Raw genomic sequence first — 24,137 nt, 5'->3', positions numbered from 1 at the left:
CTTACCGGGTTGCACAGATTCCCCTCATCAGCTCCACAGAGACTCCCGGTGGCTCGTTAAAAGCCATTAGCGACCTGCACTCCCCATTCAGAGCTGGCGCAGGGCAGAGGGGCAGCGTGCTAGGAAGTACCCTAAGTGCTGAGCGCTCGGAGGGCCCGCACCCACAGCGGGGCACACTCCGGTCGGGCCCGCTTCCTGAAGCGGGGCTCAGAACGCTCTTTACCGCTCAGGTGCGGAGCTCGGGCCCTCCCTTACCTGCATTCCGGAGCTTGCGGTTCTTGAAGACGGAGACGATGACCAGCAGGTTGCCCAAGATGTCCACCACGGTGGTGAAGATCAGCACGCTGGAGAGCGCCGTCACCACCCAGGCTGGCCGCGGGGCTCCCCCCGCCGCCTCCTCCTCCCCGCGCTCCGCCAAGCCGAAGCGGGCTCTCCCGCCCGGGTCGCAGCAGTTCCTCAGGGACCCATTCTCCAGCATCGCCGATTCCCGCTCCCGGCGCGGCCGCCCCTCTGACTGGGCGCGCGGTGAGGCGGGAACGCTTTTAACGGCCGCGCCGAGCGCGCTGCCCCTCCCGCTCACCCGCCGCGCCCCCCCCCCCCGGAGGCGGTATGGGAGAGCCCAGGGGCGGGCACTTCGCCTTGGCCCCGCCTCCTCAGTGGCCGGTGTCTGTTGGCGGGAGCGGCTCCCCTCACGGTGAGGGGGGGGCCCGGACCACGGGTGACGGAGGCCGCGGTGCTGGGTGATCCCCGGTGGCGGAGGGGGAGCCGCGGAGAGCGGCGAAAGGCCGGGCGGGGGGAGCGGCGGCGGTGTCCTTCTTCTTCAGTGCTGCTTCCCGCCTCCCTTCCCGCCTCCAGACGCTCTGGGCGTCCAGAGTGGTTCTTCTGATTCGTTTCTGCCTTTAGTCCGTGCGATAGACACAAAAAGGTTTTAAAGGTCTCACGCTTACATTGCCGTGGTCTTGTGCTTGGTGACTGAACAAAACGTTCTGTCAGATCCAGACTAAGGACAGCGCCTGCAGGGAGATAACTGGAAAAGTCACAGGGCATCTTCCAGATGGATGTCAGCTTTGAAAACGTGTTTCTGAGGTTTCTTCTTTCCAGCTGCAGGAGCATCGATAGACTTCTCTCTGGACTTAAGTTGGAAACACACCGCTTCATTTGGGATCACAAAGTGACATATCCCATGTGCTCATTTGCATTAAATAAATCAGATGCATGCAACAGAGGACAGACCCTGCACGTCTCCATGCCTGGCTTCCAGCCTGGCTTCCATAGTTACAGGTGCTACTAGCAGCGTACCGGTGGGTTCACATAACATGGGCTGACTATTAGGGCTGCTCACAGCAGACACAACTGAAGGGGTTTGTGTCCTACTCCACATTGTTTCTAGGCCAGCCAGGCCACACTGGATCATTACCCTGCTTCCAGGTTTTGCCCTCACTTTTGAGAGTGATGCAGGAGCAACATCCTACAGAAGAGGTTGCTGTGTACCTGTATTGTCTGTCTTTGTGGCTGTTCAACACAGACAAAAGTATGCCCCATGGTTATCCAAGAATTAAGTCTTGGAATAGGCTGCCTCGTTGAGTTAATTTATAAGAATGGGCAAGTTTCTGTCCTCTCTACCAGTAAACAGTTTGCTATAGCACACTGATTCTTTGAGACTTTCCAATACACAATTGTGCACTGATGTAATCAAAATGCTACATATTATTGTGAACTTTTTTTTTCCAAATTAGAAATAGTTTATTGTTGTTCAATTTAAATGTATTCCTAATCAACTTTAGATACGCTGAAGTAGCCCTGGATGGAACTAACGTTAAAGTGTGTATGTGGTTTTTTTGCACCAGTCTTATTTACACTCATTAAAAAAAAAAATCATACCTCAGATGCTTTTGATTAATGTAGGCAATATGTAAGGCATCATGATCCTTTTCAAATTACAGATGGAGTTCTCATGGCTTCATGGTTTGAACTAAAAAAGGACTTCTGAGAACTGTCAGTCCTGAATAATTAATATACATAGTTAATATAATACTAAATAAACTCCTGCCAATATTATGGCAGTTCTGCCATAGGAAAGTAATAACTGCACACTTGACAGAATAGGCTTATTCTTGATGGAAGCAAAAGTTGGTTGATTTTTCTTCTTTCACCAGAAATTTGAAGGGAGTTTATCCAAGGAAATGCCTATTTTCTTTATTCATCAGTACAAAGAAGGATTTTTCTCCAGTGAATAATAATCTACTTTTAAGAAGAGTGTTTGCATTACAGTGTCGCCCTTTATCTACTCCTGCTCTAATTTTCCTTTTCAGAAAGTTGATATCCCCACTGCCCATTATCTATGTACTACTCTTGTCCTATTGTACTACTCTTGTCCTATGGAAAGCTTATAGATACTGTAATTTATTTTCATGCCTCAGGCTCTCTGGGCATCTTTCTAGAGTCTATGTAAGTGCTTTTAGGAGAAATGTACCATTTTGCTGTCTGTTATTACTACAGGATTTATTGTCTTTAACTGTTTGTCAAAAGCTTAAACTGTCCCTGAGCATGAATTTGACTTTTTAAGTTAGGTTTTGCTCCTGGCATTCTCCAGGTTTGCAGTTCATCCACGCAAGAGGAACACCATATATTATCTCTGCCACACACAATTGTTACGTACCATCACTCATTTTGTTTTATAGCTCCCAAAAGTGTGCCAAGTGATTTAGAGAAAAATTAGAAAGCTGTGGCCTGAATTTGGCCTGAAGTGTGAGCCTGCTACAAAATGTGCAATACAGTAAGTGTTGCTGACCAAATTTGGAGGGCTGTCTTTGGAAGCAGATTGTCTTTTGTGGCTGCACTGGCATTTGTCAATGGGAAAACAAGTAAGTAGGGATCAGAATGGTAGCCTTATGCCTCAGCAACCTGTAAAGAGCAGGGACTTCAACTGATCTGAATTCCCACTCTTCATCCATGAATCAGTAACGTACGTCTGAATTTCTATTTAGTGTTATCTGTTTAAGGGTAAGTTATAAATGTTAAACTTTAAATAACCTGTAGATGTTCTTATTCAGGTTTTTAATAGCCTTATTTCAAATTAAGTGAACATAAAATGCATGTTTAAGCCTATTGCTTGTGACAGTTAATATGAAATAGCTCATTGTTGCAGAAAACACTCCACCTCAAAGAAAGGGTATTTTCTTCACAGTTGGATTGCTAAGACCTTTATATATTTAAGTTTGGGGAAATTTTATTCTGTTTCTAGGAAAAGTAACTGTTCTGTGTTTCTTTTTGAAAGCAATCTAAGTTTTCTATATTTGTATCGTAGAATAAGACCAGGAATTCCTGGATGGTGAAACAATCAAATATTCCATTCATTGCTCTGTTGCCGATGGCTGTACTCTCTTGTTTGCCTTACTTTTTCTTTTATTTAATTTTCATTCTGAAGACAAATGGATGCTTCCTACAGATACATTCATGTGCTTTGTTTTCTGTGTTTCACTGATTTGATTTTCTGAAGGGACTCATCTTTAATCGGTCGCAGGTAAAAAGTTTTCATGAGTTTGAATGACATTTCAGGACAGAAGCTCCTATTGGTGAAATCTCTTGAATGTGGGATATTACAGTAGATCAAAAGAAGAAATTCTGTCTCTTCTCTGTTTGTTATGCCAGCACACATTGCTACAAGGACCACATATTTCTACAAGACCAAAGAGCAATTTGGTGACTAAGAGCTAAAATGTAGAGTCTCCAAATCATGTTTCTAATTTTAACTGTCAGTGTCAGGTGCCTGTTTTCACAGTGTGCACCATGGCAGAGGCTGGAGTTTGGACTTCCATACCACTTCATTTCCTACACAATTTTGATTTTAGTTTTTAAATAGCTCTCTATAGTTTTGAGTTAACTTGAGCCCAACCACTGCTCAAATGAAAGCCTGTTTGGCTGTCCAGTGCTGTCATGAGCCTGTACAGAAAAGTGTATCTCCTCTGATCAAGAAGAGTGTCTTATCTATAGGAACAGAAGATTAATTTAGCAACTTTTTCTGGTCTGGTTTTCACTCTTTCCCATGCACTGTTAACATTTTTAAGTAAACACCAAAGCCTTAGTGTGGGAAGGGTTAATTTGCCCATAGTTTTCCAACCATTTTTTTCCTGCTGGTAATTGCCCATAAAATGAGATCTGTCATTCTATTCTCAATGATTTTTTGGTATTTCAGTAACATTGAATTTTCATGGTACATAACAGGATCCTTTTGCTGCGAACTGTCAAAAAAAGTCACCTGGTTTTCAAACTTCAATTTCAACAGATTGGGAAAAACAAAGATGGGGAGCAGGAAGGGATTTAGGTTGGGTATGTCTCAACCTCAGAGAGATATCTACTTCCAAAGGAAGTACTGTCATCGCTGGATAGTTGTGAAAGGCAGGTGGAGTAGATAACCTTGTTCATATCTTCCTGCTGAAACTGAAGAGGATCTTTGATGACTAGCTTAAAGCAGATACTTCAATGTTAGTGATTAAAGGGAACTCTCACTTGGTGAAGATTTCTCTAAGGGGTTATAGCAGGGTTAAAACTAGACCTTAATCTGATTTGGATTCAGTGTCAACATTTCAAAGCCAACCTATCTTTAAACATGATCACCTATTCCACCTTTCCTATTCTTTAGTGTAGGTAGATATATAGAATCATAGAATCATAGAATGGTTAGGGTTGGAAAGGACCTTAAGAGGCGTATATACATATGTATATATGTATTTTGTTTACTATACACACACACACACACACACACACACACATACTTTCTATGTATACTTTTATACAAGCTACTGTTACTATTTTGCTCCTGGGACTGTTCTGCCAATTTGAGTCACGGTTTTCTAACATATAAGTGCTAGGCTGGAATGGAAGAAACAGATTTTCATTTATGACCCAAACTAACATTTGAACTCTACATTTTTCAGGGGTGAAAGGCTAATTCCATAATCATAATTTTTAAGGTGGAAAACAGAGCCAGCTAAACCCAGGACAACTATCAAATGGAGTTGCCACAATCCCTTGTTCATGTAGCATTAATGTAGCTGTTACCTCTGTCCTTCAGCTCGTTTTCTCAAGCATCTGCTAGTTTTGTCACAGGCAGAAGGCCAAGATGGGCTGGGGAGGGAGCATTGTACTGACAATCCGGAGGTTCTGAAGTCCCAGTGGTGACTGTCCCATGGATTTGCCACCACGCTGGGGCTAACAAACTTAATGTCTTTCTCTCTTTTGTCACATTAAAGTGAGACAAAGAAAACTGTTATGTATTTCTTGGGAGAAAATTGAGAGTTAGTTAATAATTTTAAATATATTGAATTTTGCTGTGGAGCTTATTGTCTTTTGTTTAAATTAATTCAAAGCTGTCCTGGATGGTCTAAGCTGCATGGAAAACAGCCTGTAGTTCTCTGCCAATACCAGCCATAACAGATGGTCTACTTCACAGGGTTAACCATGAGTTCAATGTGAACTGAAATTTGGAACCAAGGTATAATTGGCTTTAGTGAGTCAAATGAGTTCACAAATTAAATACAACTTTTTTTTTGTAAAGGAGGGGGTCAAGTTTCTTTCTTCACTACCAGTTTCCACCCGTGTTATCCCAAACAGTATGAGCTGCACTGTCTTGAGCTCTGTCACAGTGTCAAAATATCAGCTGAGACACGAGGTATCACTTGAGATCAGTTAGGTGGCAGCCACAACATGCACAAGACACAGAGTTACAGCTGCCTTTTTCCCAGAGGAGCAGAAGTCTGGTTCTGTCTCTTCTAGCCAGCTCCTGATTTTCACAAAGCTTCTAGAATAACCTCAAAGCTTGAGGCCAGGCCATGACTCAAATTTGGTGGAATTTAACAGAAGTTTGAAATTGTTGGGAGAAACTAACAGAAGGACAGACGTGTTAATAGAAGGCCTGATTATCTTCAATCCCATTTCCATAGGAACCTTAGGTTACAGTGGTCCATTTCCTAGGGTGCTTCAATCTAAAACTACATGGTGTTGTACCCACTTGGTTCTTGTATACCAAGGAAATTAGGACTGGGACTGGAGCTGGAAAGCAATGGACTCGTGGGACTGAAAAGCTCTTCGGACTTGGTGATTGCTTGATTAGAATAGGTAATTTTCTGATAACCATCATCATGTGAACCACATCATGTGCTTAGCTGGATTTGTTTTGCCACTGTTATTTATGATTCAGAGGCAGCAGTCTAGCCTTTTCACTTCAATAACTAACAGGAGTACCAGTGAGTCAACAATAGTTGAGGGTGCAGTGCCATTTGGTGGCAATGTAAGGTGGATTATGTCTCTCAGGGGTGAGAAACAGAACAGTAGGTCATGGTGTAAATTGGAACTTCTTGTCTGGATCCATTGCCTTGCCTGAATAACACAAGTTGATCCACTGAATTATCAACCACCCTGGGTATACCTGCTGTTTGGGGGTAATGCATTTAGAGCAACGTATCTCTCTTTAGTGATAGTCAACATGAATTCTAAACACCAGTTCAATTTGCGTAACAGCGTTTAAGAGAGAAACATCACTGTAGTACTTGAAGTGGTGTAGTGCTCTTGTGATGGTCTTCATTCCATGTGAGTTTCACCTTTTGAACTCTTTGAAGTGAGGTGTGTTTTTATGGGTATTAAATCAACCACTGCACTAGACTTTTCTACTTAATGTTGAAATTATGCATCTAGATTAGGATTTTTGTTTAGTGTCAGTTTCAGAAAGGGTTCAAAAGAATCTTCAACTACTTTGTTGTGCAGTAAAAATCATGCTTTTCTTCTGGCACTCTCCTAGCACAAAGGACAAAATCATATCAGAGGACAAAGTTATATTTATGGTAAATGTTAACTATTCATGCATAGACTAGAATTCATTAACTGGACAAAATGCCTGGAGGTATACTTGTGGAAATGGTTCAGAATTGTTTTTTAACTCAGTATGATTATTAACTCAAACATCAAGAAATTAAATACTGCCAGACTTTGTTTTGCTGACATGAGGAAGTGACTGAAAGCAGAATGTCAGATGATGAATTCAGGAAGCAATTTGGAACGCGCTGTGGTGGCACTATGTTTAAAACTGACACAGAAGAAAGAAGTAAGCTTATCTAGTTACACGCTGTTGCATGCACTTGCTCTTTCAGTCTTCCACTTTTTGCCTTGAAAAATACATCCAAACAGCAATGGCCAAGCTGAGTGGGAGAAAGTGAGCAAAGAGGAATTACCATCTGTTCTCAGAGAAGTGGTGTAAGTGTGAGCAAAGTGCTGTTTCTGTCTTCAGCAGGTTTCTGACCTGCTTCTTCCCTGTCAGTGAGGTCAGCAGTGGGCTGCCAGAGGGGATGTGTGTTGGGGAGTGCAACCGATGATAAATGGAACGTTTTCACGCATAAATATTTATGTGGCATTCCCACAAATGGAAAAGGAAGGTTCATTTTAGATTAAATTGTATTTCAGTGGAATACAAATCTGAAAAGGTGTTGTGAGACTTCAGTGGAATAACTGATATAAAAAAGTGAAGTTTTTGTCTGATCAGGAGGCAGGGGAGTTTTATCATATTAAATCTATACGTTTTCATGAATGGCTGAAGACACATTTATTCCTCCATCAGTTTCAAAGCCTACTGCAGACAGGCACTGGTTACTGTGCTATTAATTATTAAATGATAGTATAGTATCCCTAATGGGCTTGAACCATCACCAGAAATGTTTTAGCTTCATTTTTGACCATGCTAATAAGACTCACCTGCCTTATAGCATGCTAAAACTTTAATGTTTTACTTTCTGATTACTCTAGAAGCAGCAAAACTTATTTTGGTAACATAATGGTAGGACATACACAGTTTTGATCTGTATTACCTTTTCAAGTGCCATTATACCAAGCCCATTAAGTGCTTACAATAGACAAGCTGAAAACATGACTATCAGAATAATAAAGAGGTGCCATATTTCTGTCTCTTAGTGACTCAGCAGCAGCCTCTGCTGAGTTCACAAATTTGAATTTTTAGTCCTGCAAACTCAGTTTCATTTCTGATAGTCAACTGGGCTCTTGACTGCTCAGTGGTCACCATCTCTAAAAAAGAAAATGCTTTGCAATGAGCACCACTGGGCTGCATTCTTTTCATTACCAATAGAATTGCTCTGAGAGCCTACTATCTATCTTCTCTGTGAAGATTTCTGAATGGGTTGTGAGATTTTGACCAGCAAGGACAAATCTCACCTTGATTTTCAAAACCGCTGTTGGAAAAATAGGATTTGCAGTTAAAACCCCCCCATAGTTTTAAAATTCAGAACTAAGCAAATTGATACTGCAGCCAGTGAAAGAGTAAATTCAGAGCTCCAATCACCTTGCAGGTTTCTGTAATACTTAGTTGGTTTAGCACTGGTTTTAATCCAGAAAATAAATATTTATGTTTGAATATGCTTTAGTTTGACCATGTGGCTGAATACCTCAGCAAGATGTAAGTGGAAATCTTGGTAGTGATGTGAATCCTTCAGAGTAGAGACGAGCTCCAGTGAGCAATTTTTTGCTCTAAATGAGCAAATTCATGAGGCTGTTTAATGACACACTCCAAATTACATATCCTGGATTGCTCTTTTGTATGCATTTTAGTACGCTAAGAGGGTGATTTGTTTTAAATAAGCAAATTACCTTTAGGCAGGAGATCAGTATTGTTAATAGCAGAATTTATGCAATTTCTCTACATAATCACACACGTTTTCCCAGCCTGATGCACTTACATGCAGTCTGTATAGTAAAGCACATCCCCTATCTCCTAGCTGCAGAGATTATACAGTAGCTGGATCAGAAGTAAAATGTTTCTCCTAAAGCTTCTTTTCCTTTCAACTAAATAGTTAAGAGGATGGACACTGAAGGCTTTTAGTCAACCATAATCTTAGATGCATCATTACCAGAATTACTGGACTTGTTAAGCTTTTTGAAGATAGTGTACAGATTCCATTAGAGTAACAGCAACAATATCCTGCAGTTGTGGTTGACAGACCGTTAGCTCAGAGGACACCTCAGACTTTGTGAGCTGCCAGCATTGTAGCATAATGCAGAACCATAAACTACTGTTTGATATAGTTTTGCAAACTTCTTTAGACTACATGCTACAGCTTCAAGTGTTTAAAAAAATTGCACTGCAATATGTTGTCCAGAGAGGTTGTGGAGTCCAAGCATGGGGTTTCATAGAAGTTTTCAAGAGTCAAAGATATAAAGGTCTGAATAACCAGGTCTGATCTTGTACCTGACCCTGCTGTGAGCAGGTGGTTGGTGTAGAAACTTAATGGGGTCCCTTTCGACCTGAATTATTCTTTGATTCTATGAAGCTCTCATATATTTATCTTTAAGCCTCTCAGACGTAACTGTTGGCTTTGTTGTTCTAGCCCATGGCTACTTTCCCCGTGATGAAAATTTTTCAAGTATGAAAATGCACCCATGGTTAGTGTATTGCAGAACTAGGACAGCAGCAAGCATAAAACCTCAAACATATAATATGATAGTTACAGGCTGTTCCACATTTCTCCTAGGGTTTCCAGATTTCAAAGATGCATCTGATAGCCAGAAACAAACTCAAAATCTTCAAAAAGAAGAAAAGTGCTTCGTTGGAATTTTGTTTTTAATCCATGAGAGCCAAGCGTTGGTCTCTCTTCATTAGCACACCAGAAACAATGCAGCTTAATCAGAAAAGGAAGATCTTTTGCCCAGTGAGTATTCTGCCACCTCAAAACCATGGGGGGAACAACTCTGCAGAGTTGCAAAGTGATTTATTAGATATTTTCTTGTCTGACCTTGGTTACATTTTAAACGTGATAGAGATGTGTTTTAGATGGCTGATGTCTCATTGTGATAACAAAGCTAGATTTCATTTTAAAAGGGAAAGTAAATCTGAGCCTTTGCTTGCTACCTGTATTGTGTGTTTTCACCATAGAAGCAGTGAAAAAAAAAGGAACGTGAGAGATACACATGACTGATACTGCAGGAATGACTGAGGTATACAGTGTTTCATTTGAGTCAATGCAGGAAAGGTGATGTCAACTATCATCAGGTACTTAATTTTAATGACAATATAGAGGTGCAGAGCAAGATAGAGCAAGAAAGCATTAAAGACATTTAGATAAGTTAGATTCAATTTGTTCATAACTACTGAAATTCACTCTGAAGTCATTAAAGAACTCAACCATTAAAAGTTTCATGCAAGAAGTGAGGAGATACCAGCAGACTGCATGGAGCAAAACTTAAAATCAACAAGATTAAATTCAATAGAGGTGGTTGTGGAGAATGAACATTAGGAAGGGGAGATCAAACACACAAGTATAAAAATATTAACTCAGCTGAAGAGCCATAGAAAAAGGATTTAGGGGTGCAATACGTCAGAAACAAATGTATGAGAGAAATTGAGACACAGTGCAATGTTTTCTTCCTGAAATGCAAGAAATTCTGCATTAACAAAAGAGGAAATGATAAGATGGATATTTTTTTTCAGTCTGTTAAGCACTTAGCTAAGCTAAGCCTTACTGAAATACTGTGTATAATCTAAGCATCATAAGTAAAATGTACACAAATTCTGATTGCTGTCAGAGTTCTGTCCCAGAATAATCAAGGATTAGATAGCGTGACATGAGAGGAAGGTCTAAAGAAATTGAATATGTTAGTCAAGAAAAGAAAACATGAGAGAAAATATGAAGACAGAATTCTGGTTGTAACAAGTTGATATAAAATAGACAATGAACAGTTCTCCATATTCACAATGATAAGGAGAGACAGGAAGCAGAAATCTGTTGTATTGCAATGAAGAAAATTCAGTTCATATTCCAATAAATGCTTTTAATTGGAGGTCAGACATGGATATTTGTGTCAAGATAATAAAAAATCTAGATTAGGAGAGGCAAACCAAGCTCAGGAAGAGGCTTAAGCTTTTCTACCAGAGATCCGGGTTCTATGAACAAGTCAAGTTTGCACCCTAAAGCAGAATTTGTGGAGGCTCTTCAGTATAAATCAAAGAAAGTCTTAACTCATTCATGTCCTCCCACAGACAGGCCTGCAAAATATGCAATTACTTATTCATGTGCCTGTCAATGCTGATATTAAAGAGAGTGACTGTGATGCTGTGTGACATGTGGGGTCTGATATGGAGCAGAATGAGCATTAAACCTTGAATGCACAACGAATAGAAATACAGAATGCAGGATGGCACATCACTTCCAGCTGAAAATGGAAATATTTTAACATTTCTAGTACTCTTTTCTGCATTGTAATTGTGTTCTCATTTTGTTCAATTTGCAGTTTACATGAGAAGTCAGCCTGAATAAGAAGGGATAAAGGTGGAGTAACAGGAAAGGAAACTGTTGAAGTTGACATTATATTTAGGGTTGCACTTGATGGCAATGTGTGTGCCTGTGGAGGCAGGAAGGACCATAAAGCCATTACAGGGTCCTTTAATTTGAAATGATACTTTCTGTCAAATTATCACCCTTCCTTACCCCTTATGCCTGCCTATGATTGCCATTTGGCATGAAATATTACTATCAAGGAGGTTTACGTGACAAAAGATGCCCAGGTTTATTGAGTAAAGAAGGGATCTAAGAGCAAAGGAAGGGACAGGCTCTCTGTTTGCCAGAGTTAGCCCGTTTTGGTAATATCAGAACAGCAGGTGTTGGACAAGATGATTAAGGCATGAAGTTTACAGTGTTGTGAAATACTCTGCAAAGATGGAAAACTGTGGTAGCAAAACACCTCTGATGTTCAGTGGGGAGCAGCTCCATGCCAGAAGAATCTTCAGAAGTGTGAAATATGATGTATAAGTAAATCTAGTGGATAAAGTGCCAATTAGATCAAACTTTGTTTACATGAGGAAGACTGATATCCCTGTGAGTCAGGTATGTGGATCTCATATGCAGAAAGGACACAGTTACGTTTGAAGAATTGCCAAGGTTTATGGAATCTTGTGCTGATATATTCAAAGTAAAATTTCCTCCAGGGTTGAAGCTGGTTTCTGTGTCTGTAAGTGTGCGTATGAGTAGACTGCATTAAGAACAGTTGTAAAGAGCAGAAGAGTCTATCATTTAAAATCTCTTTGCATTAAAAAAAAGTCCAATTTACTCATTTAAAGAAAAGATTGTAGTGTGTCTTTATGCATCACAGAACTCAGTTCTTCCATCAACCAAATAATTTTTTCATATCAGTAAATTCATGAAATAATTTATGCTGCTAAAGGAAATCATGTGTTTAAAACAAAGGTTTTTTTTTTTTATACCATGTTGCTCTTAAAACAGATGTATCAACACAATACTTTTTTAATTATTTCTTTAGTAATAGGGTGAGAAATGCTAAGAAGGGGTCTTTATTAACTTGTGAAGATGAGGCCTTGTGATTTGAGTGGAAGTTTACAACAGACTAGCAAGTCTGTACGTCCCAAAGTCTATCTACCACTGTCAACACGCCTGAATGCCCATGCATCCAGAATGGATGACCAGAAAATCTGAGGTCAGCATGATTAATCTCTTCCCTGAAGGATAAGTTTATGGACTCATAGTTAAGATGAGGAGCAGAATGATACTTCAGTTTCATTTCATTCTTCTTTATTTTCCATCTGCTTTAGCCTAAGTACAGGTAACTGGTGCCAAGCTGTACACAGAGACCAAGCCAGAAGGGATTTCTGTTAATTCACTTTTGCTCATGCTAATTCTCTGATACTTCGAGTAGTTGTTCTTTTGGAATATCTGCAAGTTGATATGGAGTATTTATGAATACTTGCAGAAGTTATCTTGCTCATTGTGATCATGCTGATGCTGAAAGGCTGAAAGAAGCAGGTTCATTTGCCATATCATTACTATGCTCATTAGTCAGTCCAGTAGTATTCCAAAGGAGACTGCAATTTCTTTGCTGTCCCATTGTCTTGAAAAGACTGTCAGTATTACACTGGGTCTGTTGAGCACTGACAGTATTTAGTGTTAAGACATGAAATATAGTTCCTCCTGCTAGAAATGAAAATTCTAAAGGAGACTGGCATGCAATGCGCAAATCACTATGAAACACCAAAATAAAAATGATCACTATTTTCTATTATGCATTTCCATAGCTTTTATTGACTCTTTTCTTGAGGGCAATATGGATAAATATAATGAAAGAGGATAAAGCTTAAGATTACTGTGTAATTCCACTTATCTACAGTTGTATAAGTTCATTCTTTAGCATAACAGGTGTCTTTTGCATTGAAAACAATGTGTCAGAGAAACCTAGGGCTGATTCATCTGATTAAGAGTGATATTTTCAGCTATTGAACTACATTTTCACATTCTTATTAACTGTAAATGAGTGGAGTAGGCATTTCTTTGGTGAAATTCCTTTTTTTTTTTACTAAAACAGATATTTAACATAACGCAAATGAATCACATCTCAAGAGAGGCTTTCAACATAGACATCAGCAGTTGTGGTGGTCATTGATAGCCTGTTTATGATCCCCGATGGCTTGCTCCAGTTGGGTGCAAGAAGAGGTATCCTAACATAGGATTTCTTCAAAAAATAGAAGCCAGACCTTCAAAGAACAGGTAAGTGGGAAAACTGTGAAGTAGGCTGGCTTTTTAATAATGATCTCATACCAGATCTTTAACATTAATGATACATATTTAACTGCTTTCAAACTGTTGTGTAAGTACTGGAAATGAAGCCCAGAATAGCAGGGTTTTGATAGGGCAGAAATACAAGGTGAAGAGTATTTTGCCTAGTTTGACATCTACACCTGAAAAATCAGTTTCTCTCTTTAAAAGAAGCCTAATCCCACTAGCTGTAAAATCAGGGGAGGTGAGTATGGCTCAGAGAGTGCTAAGAGATTATTGCAAACTTGTAAAACCTGTGTGACTGCAAAGATTAAATTCAAGTTAGGTAAGGTGTGAAGCAGAATAGGTGAGAAAGGCAGCATCTGGCTGAGCTGAGCAGGGAAGCAAATGTGCTGTGTGTGAAAAAATTGCATCTACCTTTGTTAGCTCTGCCCAGTACTCTAGCTGCAGCTCTTCTGTGATCAGAGGGCACAACAGCCACCACCAAGGAGGCTATTTTCCACTTAGTTCTTATTCTTGTTTTTTTTCTGCAAAGGTATTACACCAGATACATCTTGCTTCCATATAAACAGCACTTCTCCCCCCCATCCCCCCACAATACAGCATGTGACAAGTACCACTCTCCACATTTTTTTATTCTATAAAAGAAAACAGCAACACAACTCTGCATGGTTCAGCTCTTTCCCATTTTAAATACCTGTTCAGGATTTTGCTGGGAAAGAGTTAATTTTCTTCCTGGTAGCTGGTACAGTGCTGGATTTTGGCTTTAGTCTGGGAACAATGATGATAACACACTGATGTTTTAGTTGTTGCTCAGTATCACTTACCCCAGTCAGGGACTTTTCAGTCTCTCATGCTCTGCCACTCAGGAGGGGCACAAGAAGCTGGGAGAGAGCAGAGACAGGACACCTGACCCAAACTAGCCAAAGGGACATTCCATACCACAGCACCTCATGTCCAGTATATAAACTGGGGGAAGTCACCCTGAAGGGAGTGATCACTGCTTGTGTTGGGCTGGGTATCGTTCAGCAATTGTACTGGGCATCACTTATGTGTTTTCTTTCTTGGGTTTTACTCCTCTTACTCTTTTCCCTATTATTATTACTATTATTATTATTTCCTTTATTTCAATTATTAAACTGTTCTTATCTCAACCTGCAGGTTTCACCTTTTTCTGATTCTCCTCCCCATCCCACTGGAGCAAAGGCAAGGGGATAGAGAGCAGCCACTTGGTACTTAGCTGCTGGCTGGGGTTAAATCCTGACAAGACCACAGCCACAGTCTCAACCTTAGAGTATCTTTGTCAGACTGATGGCACATGGTCTTGCATTCAGGCATGCTCATACATGGAGCATTGTTTGTAGTTCTCAGGTATCTCCAGAGTTTATTAGGGGTTTTGCTGATGTACCCTGTGAACTTAGGATAGAAGTTTTAAAAAAGATTATGCCCAGTGTCCAGACATTGCTCAGTACATATGCATGGGTCCCTAAACATATAGGAGCACAGGATTCAGGTTATCAAACCAAATGCCGTCCTCTATAACTGAGGTCAACCATGTAACGTGTGTTAAAGACACAAGATCCCATGTGGCCTCTGGTCCACACTATTCCTCTCCCACAATGCAAAAATCCTTTAGTAGGCCAAATGCCCAGAAATAATGCAGTATGTCCAGGCTGATTCACCAGCACAGGAATGGTTTGTCAGTATGTACCTGGCACAAATCAGTAAACATTTTCACCATGGTCCATGTGATTTTGGCAGCTAGAGCCCCAGTAATATTTATTCCTTGAAATGATGATGAGAAACATCCTCACATGACATACTGGGTTTATCACAAATAGAACTGAAGTCCGTCCTGTCAAATTATAGTTATAATTCAAGCTATGTGGAAGGTGAAAAATCATTTTCTTTGATGACTTGCTAATTAACTTAGCTGACAGATATGCACTGCAGTGAAGAGGGTGTTTGACTGGCAGTTTATTCTTGAAAACCAGAAATGTTTCTCACTGTCATTTTTCTTTTCTATTTTTCTTTTCATAGTTTTTAGTAGAAATGAGTTTTATAGTCAGAACAGCAACTAAACAATGCAGCTTGCAGCAGCTAGTGAATAAAAGTTCATGTAATGTCTTCGCCATTGTATAATGACTCATAGAGGTGTTAATGATGAGTGAGACACGACTCAAGATCTCTAGCTCACTGCGTTCATGTATTTCCCATTCTCTTCTTCAGAGTGTCATCAGGAGTGTGAGCATGTACCGCAGTCACCACTGCTCATTACAGTGAGTGTCACTGCTGCTTATTATACCATATAATGGGCCTGAGTGTAATCTCATTGTCTCCTCTAAACACCTACCAGTTTTCCTTTCTTTTGCTTTAAGCATCATTGACTGTTCTAGGCCATCCTACGGTTTTCTGAAGTTGGCTGATATTGTCCATGGCATGTGGGTACACCAAGCTTGGTAAAGTACACACCAGAGTTAAGACAAAACTGTGAAGGATTCAGTTTGAAATTAAGTTCTTTAAATTAGGATATCTGCACAGAGATGTCTGTATGTGAATTATGTGAATCACTTAAAAATCTTACCTTAGGTCTCCCTTAAGATATTTTAAAATATCCTAATGATATTTGCATTAATGTATTGCTTAAAGTCAATGAAATGGACTGGATATTTACTAGGCTTATTTGCTGGAGTTGTTTTTAACGTTGATTTAATTAGGCTTTCTAAGTGCTTCAAGGTCTTGGTAACATTTTTGTTACTATATCCCAGCAAACAAAAAAAAATATTCAAGCTCCAGTAACTGCAATAAAGCCATAAATAAAGAACAGCAGTAAACCAAATGGAATCTTCAGAGACTGGTACATATTTTAATGCCATTTTAAAATAACTGTTTCTTAAATTATAATTAATCACAGTTAGCATTTTTCTCAAAAAAAGTTTTGGAAAGGATTTGACAAAAGGATATGAGAGGAGATTACTTTTAGTATTTAATCCACCAACATAATCTAAAATGGCAATTATCATCTAGCATACAAATAACACTTATCTGATGAACTACGTGTTGGTACTTAGTGTGCTTTTCTAGACTCCAGCATTATGAAAATCTATAGTGTTGCAGAGGTTTTAAAGGCATTTAGCCCTCAGCATTCAAAACAGCAGAAGCTGCTGTTAACATATAATAACACTCAGAGCTATGAGATGATTCCACTTGTTTAATTTTTATTATCACAGGAGGAATGTTAGATCCTCTGCTGGCAAACTATTGCAGCTTAATTGACTTGTAATATATACCAGCTGGTGGTCTGCCCACTATTTTGGGTTTGTGGTGTTTAGGATTATTCATATCTCAGTCCTAGACAACTTGAATAAACAAGAATTATGGCATAGCTTTACAATCTAGAATCATAGAATCATAGAATGGGTTCAGTTGGAAAGGACCTTAAGATCATCTAGTTCCAACCCCCTGCCATGCGCAAGGACACTTTGCACTAAACCATGTCACCCAAGGCTGTGTCCAACCTGGCCTTTAACACTGTCAGGGATGGAGCATTCACAACCTCCCTGGGCAACCTATTCCAGTGCCTCACCACCCTTACAGTAAAGAACTTCTTCCCTATATAGAATCTAAACTTCCCCTGTTTGAGTTTGAACCCGTTACCCCTTGTCCTATAGCTGCAGTCCCTAACGAAGAGTCCTCTGTTTTTAATAAGGCTTAGCTCTTGGACTCATCAAGATTGATTCTGAAATGAAATTAAGGTGAAACTTAAAGTGTTCAGATTCAAGCTCTTTTTAATTCTAGGTCTCTTTTCCATGCTAAATTGTGCCAAAATCTTCCATTTAACTAAAGAATTTTTTGAGCAAGCTGAACGTGTCAATGGATTGAGGACCTCACTAAGTTCACTAGCATACTTAAGCACCAAAAGGTAATCAGTTGTGTTCTCTGGACTCTAATAAGGGGAGCTGCAAGGTGCTTCACAGGCACAGCATTTAATCAGTTATGAGATCATTAAAGAAACAGAAATGTTCTATGTCGAATCATGCAGACAGCTGAGATTAGGATGCATACGAAGTGGGGCTTGGAACTATATGATATTAAGGTCCTTTCCAAACCTAACTATTCTATGATTCTATTTATTCTTTAGCAATCTCCATAGGAGGAAATTAGCAATGTAGTAATGACAAAATTTAAAATAAAGATTGAGATGAGCTTTGGAAAAAAAAGTATCTGCTGCAGAACTTTTATAAACTTGAGGTGTGCTAAGGCACAGATGTTTCATACGAGCTCACTAAACTGAAATATAGCTGTTGCCTCTTTTTGAACTTGCAGGTCTATAGAAAATTATATTAACCAGCTTTCATAATTGACAAGGAAACATCTTTTTCATAAACTGTCTTTCAAATTAAATATAAAAGGAATTGGCCTGGCCTATAAAAAAGCTAAATTCAATAAGCGTTTTTTCCCATCGGTTGCTTTTAAGCAGACCTCAAGTTATGAGTAATACTGCTAGGCTGATTCTTTACTTCTGTGATCCTATCAGTGTCAGGCATTATCAACTTATACAAGTGCAGCTCAGACTGCCAGATGTTTCAAAAATGGTTTTTAAATGGTGGGTCTTCTATTTATGCGTGTGTCTTTTCCCTTTATATGACACAGGTACTGTATTTGCTCCACTCCATTTCTTAGGAAAAATCTGTTCAGAGAAGACAGGCTTGGTATAATTTCTGTTGTGAGCTCCATCAGGCCTTGCCCACTCAAATTCATTATTTAATGTATTCTTTCTGCATTCTAGCCCACATGCTTCTCCCTTTGTTGAAGTTCATATGAATCATTAGTAAGCATTTTTCCCCAAACAAAAATCTAAGAAGCTTCTGAATACTTCAGGCTTCTCTGCATCATATATTATTTTCCCTGCAAATAATAGGTTTTACTAGGCCTATGGTCTCCTTTATTTTTGGTATTTCACACATTTGTAAGAGCCTTTTGTTATTACTTTTACATAACCCACTAAGTGAAGCTGATTTTTTCTTGATTTTTTGAGGGGGTTTGTTTTGGCTTTTTTTGATTTATAATTTTATACAATCTTATGGCATTCTTCATCCCTTGCCATAGTTATGCTCTCTAGTCACCACTTGGTGTGATTCTGTATTGATTTTCAAGCTCTTAAAGACCTCTAATGCAATCACAACAATCTCTATATTTTTTGTCTTCAGTACTATGCTTTTCTATGGTATATCTATTTCAGTAACTTTCAGAACTTCTGCTGTCAGAAGTGGATTATCCCATGGAATTGCACCTCATAGCTCTGTGAGTTTGACGCAGACTGAAGTTGTTTGTTGACTGCAAGAAAACATGACAGCAGCAAAAGAATCACAAGATTATTTTGGTTGGGAGGAATCAACCACTGGTCTACCCCTTGCCTAGAGCAGGTTCAGCTAATGTAGCAGACAAAGTTATTTAAGTTTTTCAGTTTTTTTTCCAGTTGGATCTTGAAAAGCCGTCAAGGATACATATGCCTTTAACCTTTATTGACCACCATTTCCAGTACCTGACTGCCCAAACGTTGAAGATCTTGTATCCAGTGGGAACCTTTCCTCTTAGTTTATGTCCATTGTTTCTTGTCCTCACTCCATACACAGCTGTGAAAAGCCTGGCTCCATCTTAAAAACCTACTCACAGGTACTGGGAGGCTGCTGCTAGGCTGCCATGAAGCTGTTTCTTATCCATCTGGAACAAGCCCAGCTTCCTCAGCCTCTCCTCACAGGTCAAGTGCTCTGTCTCCTCCTGACCATTTTAGTGACCCTACGCTGGAGTTTACCCAGTTTATCTACATTTCTCTTTAGACACCTGACAGCTTCCCTGTCTTTTCCCCTCAGTGCTGTCTCCCAGGGGATCTCGCCTACCACCTTTCTGGACTGACTGAAGTCTGCTTGTCCAAAGTCCAGGATCTGTATTCAGCTCTTTGCCTTCCTCAGTCCCCTCAAGCCCTTGAAACCCACTATTTCATAGAATTATAGAATAGTTAAGGTTGGAAAGGACCTTAAGATCCCCTAGTTCCAGCCCTCCTGCCATGGTCAGGGACGCCTCACCCTAGGCCATGTCACCCAAGGCTCTGTCCAACCTGGCCTTGAACACTGCCAGGGATGGAGCATTTACCACTTATTTGGGCAACCTGTTCCAATGCCTTACCAAAACTGTTACAGTGCCTCACTGTCACTATAGCCAGGATTGCCAATGAGTATCACATCCCCAGCCAATTCTTCCTTGATAGTGGATAGCAGATCCAGTTGCTCATCATCCTAGTTGACTCATCCAGAGACCTGGCACCCTCCAGAAATCTGGATGTCTTGCATCCCATTTCATTACTTTTTCAGCAAATGTCAAGGAGATGAATGTTCCCATTAAGAAAAATGGGATCTCTGATCCAGAGACTTCTTCAGTTAGTTTTATAGTTCTTCCATAGGTGTAATGATACTGACACAAAACATATATCTCAGTCATATTAATGACAAGTATCACTAAAAAGCTACAACCCTTCACTTACAAAAAGGTGTATTAAAGTTTACTCTTTATATATCAGCATTGTTGGCCTAAGTATATAAAAACAATGTTAACAGATTCTAGTTTATATAAAAGCTCATATAATTTTGTTATGCTTAAATAAAGGCATGCATTTACATCTTCATCATCTTACTACAACTGGAAAATACATCAGTGTGTGAAAGATATATTATATTGCCTGAGCAATATTTATAATTCTTATAATTTTGGGGAAATTTAAACAAATGTATGTGTTAAGAAAAATACAGAACAGTCTGATAGAACTGCATCTGTTTAATTTGTTAAATAACTTAAATGAGCCACATCTCAAAGGCTAAAAATGTATTTTGTAATAGCATAGATTAGAAGAGACGTGGGTTACTTGAACAAGATCTTGTTCAGCATCAGTCTCTGAACATTCCCCTCACTGTTTCTCTTCTCTCTGTGGGTAACAGCAGTGCCATTTCTGACAGGGTAACATATGGCCATTCTGCAGAATTCCTGGAAGGAGATATCCAGAAAGATGACTAAAGTATGGGCTTTCCCAGCTGCTCGTGTTTGGAACTGTAAAAAGGGACAGCACCACACAGTACCATTTGTCAGTGCAAATGTACAAGTGCATGAGCCAATGCAGCTAAATTGGAGAGCTCACACACAGAAGCTGTCCTTCTCTAGTTACTTGTACTCTATAAATACCCCATGTCAAGTTAATCTTACCACAGGCAGTCTTTTGCTTGGTGACAGTCAAAGTCATTATGCAGTCACAGGATTGTGGGATAATTCAGGATGGAAGGGAGCTCGGGAACACTGTTTTGTGCACTGACACCCCATGGGAGCAAATGACCTTTGGGAACACTGCTGCCCCTTCTGCTGTCAGTGCAAGGGGCATTTCTGTGACCAGGCATTCTCCAATAGAGCAGACACCAACATGCAGCACTGAATGACACATTACAAAGCAATTAAGTCTGCACACCTCAGCTGATAGAATTGCCTCAGCTGGGAAGGTACTAAGAAATTACACTGATGAACAGTCTAAACCATTGCCAGGAACAGGAAGAACTGAAACAGGACTTGTGTTTCTGCATTTAATTTGTCAGCATAGTAACTGTGTACTCAAAATCAAAAGAAATAAAATGTTCTTTTGCTGCTTTATTTCAAAGTTCTGGCATATCTTCTAGGAGATTGCTGATGTCCTAAACAGAAGTGGGGTGACAATATGCTATTTGTTACTGTGTTAGCTTTTAAAGTTCTATTTGGATAATTAAATTGACAACAGTTTAAGTGTTGCCACATTAAATCTTACCTGGTCAGAACAGCCATTAGATTGCTATTGCTCTTTTCTGTTATCTGTGTCAACCTAATCTTAACATGTTTAAAACACAGCCACCAACTAACCCCAGTTCGACAGTGCGCCTCAGGAACTGGCTGGTCTATGGACCATAAATCGTCTGAGTGCTGAAATCATGAAGAGGGGACCTCAGTGTGGTAGTGAATTCTCTGGATTTCTCCCTGAAGCTAAGAAGCAATACCAGTGACCTACAATTGGGCTTATGAAACCTAAGAAATAGAGCCAAACCACACAAGTTTGGGTCCATCACAGATAATTTACATGTTTGTATGGTATCACACGTTCAGAATCTCTGCCAGTTAACATTGCCTGAAGAACTGAAAAGAAGTTATCCAGGTAATTTTTACTTTGCTTAGTATTTCTGTCCATACTTCTGAATTATGTACTTATCATGTAAGACTGCATGATGGTCCTCTTCTTTTTCTTCTTTTACTAAGTCATAAAGCATTGCGGGTGCCTTTTTCTGCACATTAGCATACGTTTTTGCAATGGGAATAGTAAAACATGGATTACACCTCCCCACTGTACTGACAAACTTTGTACTGATTTGGTACTCACACTTGTACTCACAAAACAATATGGGGTGAAGTCTGAGAAATGGCTGTACTTTAGCGCCTGGGTGATCCTTATTCTAAAACTGTCTCTTAAAGAAGATGAGATAAATTACACTTCAGAAACACCAATTTTTCCCAGAAAATGGAAAATTTGTTCACTGAGAGTTTAGCTCATCTGTAGACTGGAAGCCTGAGCAGTGAACTCGACCTCAGTGCTTCAAAATGAGCTAGTCAGCTAAAAGCGTGATGGCATGACACACAGAGCAATAGAGTATTTTAGGTTGCAGAAGACCTCTGGAGATCACCTAGTCTGACCCAGCAGTCACTGCAGGGCTGAGTTCACAGTTAAATGAGGTTGTTAAAAGCCTTGTCTATATTCTCATCTTCCCTTGCTTTTCCAGATTTTCTTGTGGGGTAAGACATGGAAGCAAAGTCCCAGGAACTACAGACACCAAACCTGCTTCCACTTCTCTCAGCACAGGCTGCAGAAGGGTAATGTCAGTGCTCAGTCAGGATGAATGAATCACAGCTTGTTTTAAGATCACTTATTGGGGATTATGTGTCTTCCTTTCTCCATAATATTTGCATCAACTAAAATGCTAAGGTTTGGAGAGGTCAGAGCATTGCTGTCTCATATCCAGCTGCAGGCAGAAAGATTTTGGAAGAACAAAGGGTAACGATCAGTTTCATGTACAAACCTGAAGAGGAAAAATATATGCACAGACCCCATCAGAAGCTGAAATTAGGGAGAAAAAAGGAATTTTACAAAGGAGAAAGTGCAGCTGCAGAATGGCAGCAAATAAAGTAGTAGCCCCAAAACAACTCTGAGAAGCACAGGCTTCACAGGAGCCGCTACTACAAACAGTAGGAAAAGAATACAGGAGCAGTAAAACAGACTCACAAAGGCAGCAGCATACCCAGCTACAGCTCCATAAAAACATTTAGCTGAACCAACCAACACAGGTTGGCCCAGGAAATTGTATCATTTCCAGATAGCATTAAGTTTCAGCATGAAAACATGAAGTGCCCTTCCTCAATGAGAGTATCCGAGAACTTCACTGCCTGGCAGGAAATCAGCACTGCAGAACTGCTGAGGATGAGGGTGTCATGCTGTCTTAAGGAGTTACATCTACACCATAGGTACCACTTTGAGGGAACTTCCCAAAACCAGTAGCTATGAGAGCTACATTATTGTAATTCAAATGCATCCAGGATTGGAGGGAGAGGAACTGGAAAGGCATTTTATGCAATCTCTGATCTTCCTTCACAGCTGCTCCAAATATAGGGGTTGGGAACACCCAAAGATGGAGCCCTGACTTCTAGCAAAGTTTAATTGGTGCAAAATGCCATTAATGACTGAAGAAACAAGAAGAAGCAACGAGGAACTGCAGCAAAACCCATCCAGAAAAGCAACCTAAGGTGAGCCATATTCTCTGCTACCTAGTAAAAATTAGGTTAAGAATGCCTCGAATATGTCTGTGTGTAAGGTATTTTAAGCAATAACAGATTACAAATTAATATTGAGGTTATGGAGCCATTTATTTGCATGAACCCTCTTCTCTCTTGCATAAGTATGCACTCTGCAGCCATTCAGATTATATGTAATAGACCAGAGCTCACTCAATCAAGATATAGCTAGTTGTTGTATCTCTTTTCTGTGACTTGTTCAGAAGCTGTGGAACAAGGCCTTGTGTCACTTCTTTCATGCGTTATGGCACATTGCCCACTGCACTGCAAGGTCACTGAGTTCTGCCAAAAGATTGAAGGCCTCAAATCAAAAGCACGTTGCCAGACTTCAGCAACATGTGATTAATTTATCCCAGCAGAGCCACTTGATATCCAGTATTTGTTGACAGAATGGTTAGTAGCACAGGGAGAAATACCTGCAGCATGTTTAGCATGCTCAAAGTCTTTCTTAAGTTAGAGTTTGAAGATAAAAATGGTGAGAACTAATCTACTGCTGAGTGACTCGTGCCCTTAGCAAAATGCTGAGGTACATGTATTTACTGCTTAAAATAGCATCTGAATGACATCCACTCTGGATTCCTGCTTTGTTTCCCTCCAGTTTCCCTTTGTTCCAGTTACTGTAGGTAATTCAGAGTTGTCTTTGCAACTTCAAGGTATTGTGGGAGGGCAGCA

The 24,137-nt window shown here is 39.9% G+C and overlaps 1 protein-coding gene across 3 annotated transcripts in view; it reads right to left on the bottom strand.

The window, feature by feature from the left end:
* MTNR1B (melatonin receptor 1B) overlaps positions 1 to 583 on the bottom strand; it is a 30,600-nt gene extending 30,017 nt beyond the window's left edge. For all 3 annotated transcript variants that reach the window (XR_009723961.1, XM_061343824.1, XM_061343825.1), the window contains exon 1: positions 256 to 583. Coding sequence is in view for 2 of the 3 variants with exons in the window: in XM_061343824.1 (XP_061199808.1) it covers positions 256 to 478 (223 nt within the window). In the remaining variant the exon portion in view is untranslated. The remainder of the gene's footprint in view (positions 1 to 255) is intronic.
* Positions 584 to 24,137: the final 23,554 nt, after the last annotated feature.

Source organism: Neopsephotus bourkii, unplaced genomic scaffold (genome assembly GCF_033783945.1).
Source record: "Neopsephotus bourkii isolate Nb327-2 ecotype Australia unplaced genomic scaffold, CSIRO-AGI_Nbou_v1 NB_1825, whole genome shotgun sequence".
NCBI lineage: Eukaryota > Metazoa > Chordata > Aves > Psittaciformes > Psittacidae > Neopsephotus > Neopsephotus bourkii.
This window is presented reverse-complemented; position numbering and strand designations above follow the sequence as displayed.